This window comes from Marmota marmota, unplaced genomic scaffold, assembly GCF_001458135.2.
Source record: "Marmota marmota marmota unplaced genomic scaffold, marMar, whole genome shotgun sequence".
In the NCBI taxonomy this organism is placed as follows: Eukaryota; Metazoa; Chordata; class Mammalia; order Rodentia; family Sciuridae; genus Marmota; species Marmota marmota.
The window spans coordinates 1,109,028-1,114,198 of record NW_026000110.1 but is presented as its reverse complement, the minus strand read 5'-3'; the positions used below and the strand labels follow the sequence as shown (position 1 = coordinate 1,114,198).

At 49.3% G+C, this 5,171-nt stretch overlaps 1 protein-coding gene across 3 annotated transcripts in view; it reads left to right on the top strand.

Annotated features, from left to right (window-relative positions):
• Nucleotides 1-4,772: 4,772 nt before the first annotated feature.
• Nucleotides 4,773-5,171, top strand: part of Arsl (arylsulfatase L) — a 25,919-nt gene continuing 25,520 nt past the window's right edge. For 2 of the 3 annotated variants that reach the window (XM_015506865.2, XM_048784676.1), the window contains exon 1: nt 4,773-5,134. In XM_015506865.2, coding sequence (XP_015362351.2) covers nt 4,788-5,134 — 347 coding nt within the window. In that variant the 5' untranslated portion in view covers nt 4,773-4,787. The remainder of the gene's footprint in view (nt 5,135-5,171) is intronic. The other variant, XM_048784677.1, reaches the window with a different exon arrangement.

The window sequence follows — 5,171 nt, the reverse complement described above, 5'->3', positions numbered from 1 at the left end:
GAACACTTTCTTCTGGATTCGGCCTCGGCTGTTGCCTCCAGTGTGATGATGGTCCTGAATCTCCTTCCCAGGCTCGGCCTGTAGCTGGGGCCCTCCACAGCGCGGGCCTTCTCACATCCCTGGTGGTGCTCAGCCCTCTGCCACGGTGGAACCCACCAACCGGGCCCCGAGGGACACTCTCACTAAACTATCCCTTGAATTACATTTACAGTGGACAAACTCCTTCCCTTGGCTCTTCATAGTTACGGCCCCCCCAAAAAAGCCTTCACCATCTCCCCTGCTGAGCTCCTATTGGAGGCCCACCTCCCTGCCCAGCTCACCTCCCCCGAGTCTCCACTGCCCCTTGCTCCTCCTCTTTTCTGGAACCTTCTCTGGCAATACAGCAATGCTGTTCTGGCAAAGCCTAGCCCTGCCTCTTCCCCTTCTCCTCCTGTGTCTCCTGGGGACACCTTTATTCCCTCCAACAGCCCCCCCCAATCCTATGCAAAATGGACTGGACCCTATCCCCTGTCCTGTCATTCTTCCACTCCTTCCGGCCCGCCTTGGTAGCATGCCATATTGGGTTCATAAGTCCCATTGAAAACATTTTTCTCCACCCCTTTATACAGTGACCCCCACAGGCCCCCTCCAGCTGCGTTTCTCCCAAGCCGGGACCCCCGATCTTCCTTCAATCTCTGAGCACCCCGAGCACACTGCGGGACCCTGAGTGCCTCCTTCCTTTTATCACTTTTCCTCCTCCCACCTCCTGCGGGGCAAACCATGCTAACCAGGCCATCCCCATCCAAGGTCCAAGGGGCCTTGATCTTCTTAAAGCCCAAAAGGTGAACTTTGTCAGTATCTACAGGAGGAACGCTCAGGTTTTTTGAGTATTTATTGTTTTAGTTGCATTTGGACACAATGCCTTTATTTTATTTATTTTTATGTGGTGCTGAGGATTGAAACCAGGTCCTGGAACGCGCTAGGTGAGCGCTCTCCGGCTCAGCCCCAGCCCCAGCCCCCACCCACCAGGAATGCTGTTTTATGTCAATCAGTCCTCAATCCGGCATAGTAAATGACAAGACAAAACAACTCCAACAGGACCTTGAACATCCCTCTGCTGAGGGATGGCAGCTAAGTCACCCCTTCTCCAGCGGGACACTTCCCTTCCTGACCCCTCCCCTGGTCATAGGCCTTCTGTAAATGCTTGTTCCCTGGGTCATTAGATTGGCTCAAGACCATATCCAAAAAATCTCGAGCCAAACTCTAAAACAGCTTTTGTTACAGAAATACCAATCCCTCACCAGAATCTGGGGCACTGGGGACAGCATTCCACTATCACTCAACTTCTGTCATGGTTCCAATGACATCCTGGGCCCCTAAAGAAGGATTCAAAGGCTGCTCCTTCCCAGCAGGGTGCAGTTACACAAGATTGACCTATGACCCTCATCCCTACGGGGCCCAATAAAAAAAAGGGGGAAGGGAGGATGTGAGGTCCTTGCTTAGCTTCTGGATGGCCATGTTAAGTGACAGTTTCTGAAAGTTTTGCGTTCCCATCACAGGGTGTTTCTGAGAAAGGCTGGCCACTCCCTTGTACCAACCCAACCCTTCACCACCTGCATTAGGACCTGCCAGCTTTAATCCCTAAGCCTCCCCAGAAAAATATCCCCAACACAAAGCCTGTACTGCCTGTCTGCCTCTGTGGACAGATGGCCTTTATTTATAAACTGTCATGTGTACCTCTGCCTAGTGTCTGTCTTTCACTTCTCACTCCCATTTCCTGCTTTCTCACTTTCCTTTCACTCGGCCCTTTGAATTAATTAATTTTGTTTATTTTGAGACAGGGCCTCATTAAGTTGCTTAGGGCCTCACTAAATTGCAGAGGCTGGCCTCTAACTTGTGATCCTCCTGCCTCAACCTCCTGAGTTGCTGGGATGACAGGTGTGAGCCATCACCCCTGGGTTCTGTTTCCCTTTTCAATTTTTTGGACACAATACCTTTGTTCCATTTATTTAATCTTATGTGGTGCCGAGGATCAAACCCAGTGCCTCCCACTTGCTAGGCAAGCGCTCTGCCACTGAGCCCCAGCCCCAGCCCCAGCCCCAGACAGGTGGGTGTGTCAGGAAGCTGGGCTCCTCTCCATTGGCTTCCTGGACCTTCTAAAGCTGCCATTGACAGAGCTGAGGTGCTTTTCTCCTCTTAATGTCTAGGACACTCAAAACAGGGCAAGAAATTCACAGCGCTGAACCTAGAAGCACTGGGATTTGTGTAGCGCCACTGAGATCCCACAGGATCCGATCAGGACAAGATAGAGCAGTCGGTGGGGTTTGCTGAGACATGCCCGGCCCTGCAGAAAGGAGGGAAGGGAAGGGGCCCCCACCCCTGATAGGTTATCTTGTTGATATGTCGCCTAGTAGGAGAGATTTTCTCATGAGAACAGGGCACCCGCCCCTGCGAGCCGGGTTGACACCGAGATGACAGATGTGAGTGGCATTAAGGTGAAACTTACTGGTTTTATCTTAATACCATCAGAGCTGCAGCAATCACCTAAGGAATGTGCATGTTGAGATTGCTGAGCTCGGGGTAACTGCTGGCTCCACCGTAGCCCTGGGGGGTTCCCAGGTTCATGGAGAAAAGGACAGGGACCACAGGTGCAGCGGGTGGGAAGGGGACTCTGTCCAGGAGGGGCTGCTACTTCTGTGCTCCAAGCTCCACTGGAGAGCAGTGTAATGAGATGGGAGGAGGAGGGGAGGAAGGGGGAGGAGGGAGAGGAGAGGGAGGGAGAGGGGAGGATGAGAGGGAGGTAGAGGAGGAGTGAGGGAGGGTAGTATGANCTAACTTCCCAAGCTGAGGTTCTGAGAGTGGCCTTTAAGGTGTGTAATGGGAGAGGGGAGGGAGAAAAAGAAAAGGATTTTTTTTTCATATATTTGTTATTCGATTGTATTTTTTCTTCTGAGAAGTGTCTTCAGCTCCTTGGCCCATTTATTGATGGGGTTATTTGTTTTCTTGGTGTTAAGTTTTTTGAGTTCTTTGTATATGCTGGAGCTCAGTGTGCTGTCTGTCTGATGTGCTGGTGGTGAAGATCCAGATCCCATTCTGAGGGCTCTCTTTTCAGCTCATTGATTCATTCTTTGCTGAGAAGTTTTCCAGTTTGAACCCATCCCATTGATTGAGTCTTCATTTTATTTCTTGTGCTTTAGGAGTCTTGTTAAGGGAGTTGGAGCCTGATCCCATATCATGAAAATGTGGGCCCACTTTCTCCTTTCTTAGGTGTAGCATCTCTGAATCAATCAACAAATATATGAAAAAATGTTCAACCTTTCTAGAAATTAGAGAAATGCAAATGAAAACTACACTGAGATTTCATCTCCCTCAGACAGAATGGAAATCATCAAGAATAGAAAGAATAATAAATCTTGGCATGGATGTGGGGAAAAGGTTCACTCACACATTGCTGGTGAGACTGAAAATTGGTGCAACCACTATGGAAAGCAGTATGGAGATTCCTCAGAACACTTGGAATAGAAAAACCATTTGACCCAGTTATCCCACTCCTCAGTTTAATACAGTACTACTAGTGTTGTGTGCTGATTTTAAGTTTTGGGGGTATAAACTATAAATAATTCACAATAGGCAAGTTATGGACTTAACCTAGGTAGCCTCCAGCAGATGAATGGATAAAGAAAACATGGCACAAATATACAATGGAACGTTACTCTGCCATGAAGGAGAATGAAATTATGGCATTTGCAGGTAAATGGATGGAGTTGGAGAATATCTGCTAAGTGAAGTTAGCTAATTCCTCCCAATCCAAAGGCCAAATGTTTTCTCTGATGAGTGGATGCTGATCCAAAATGCGGGGGGTTGGGGTGATGGGCAGGATGGAGAAACTTGGGATGGGGCAAATGGTGGGTCTGGAGCATGGAGGTAGGAAAGATGGTGGAATGAGACCCTAGGTATATGTGTGAGGACACCAATGGTGTGACTCTTCTTTGTGTACAATCAGAAAAATGAAAAACTGTGCTCCATACGTGTGCTGTGAATGGAAAGACATTCTGCTGTCGTGTATAACTAATTAGAACAAATAAATCAATTAATTTTTTTTTTTTTAAGAAGGAGAAGGAGAGGAACAGGGAGAGGAGGAGAATGAGGAAGAGGAGAATGAGGAGAAGAGGAGGAGGAGGGGGGAAGAAGAGGGGGCAGGACATGAAGGAAGAGATTGGGCAGGAAGAAGATGAGCGTGAAGTAGGAAAGAGGAGGGGACCCAGGTTCTGTCTCAGGGCATTGAAACTGCAGAAGTAGCTGGAGCTCTGGACCCTGCCCGGCCCAGCAAGGAATCCAGCAGATTTGGCAGGGGCTCCAGATGCCCCCAAGTCCATCCAGCCACTCTTTCCTCCTCGATTTGCTCAGTTCCCAAGGAATGTTCTGCAGATCGTGTATTTATCACATAAATAATGTAGTATTTATTATCTCTATATATTTAATATATTAAGTATATCGTGATTAGATGAATATTAAATATTAAATACACCAATACGAATATTAAATATACAAATATGAATAGATAAATATATCTAATAGACCGTGTACATTACATAAGATATATAAAATCCATTTTACTATAACTACATATATGTTTATATGAAAATATGTGCCTATTTTAATTGCACTGCTGCGATGTGGGTGCCTGGCCAGCGTTTGACCGCTGAGCCTCATCCCCGACTGCTCCTGACTTTTTCTTATGTTTGAAGCAACATCTAGGGAGGAAATCATTAAATAATGATCAAAAGGAAGAAGTGAGGTGTGCAGCCATGCATGCAAGGAGGATCTTGGAGACCAGCCACCCACTGGCCTCTTCGGGAACAGCCAGCCAACGCCCCCCCTGGGGGTTGAACCGGAGGCCGGGGCTGGAGACCTGTGTATTCTGGAGGCTCCTCTTGCAAGAAAGAACCGGAAACCTGCTGCACACGCGGGAGGGCGGGCAGCGCGCGGGGCCTGGCCGGGTCCGCGGGCTGCGCTGGGTGCGCGGCGCAGGGACAGCCTCCCCGGGGCGCGCGCAGCAGAGAGGACCTAGCAGCCGAGGCGACCCCGCAGCCGAGGTGCCGCAGGATCTGACGTCCCCGGAGCTGACCTGGGCTCCCCCGAGACCCCTCTGCAGGTAAAGCCGTGTCCGCCGGGTCCCCGCCGCCGCAGGT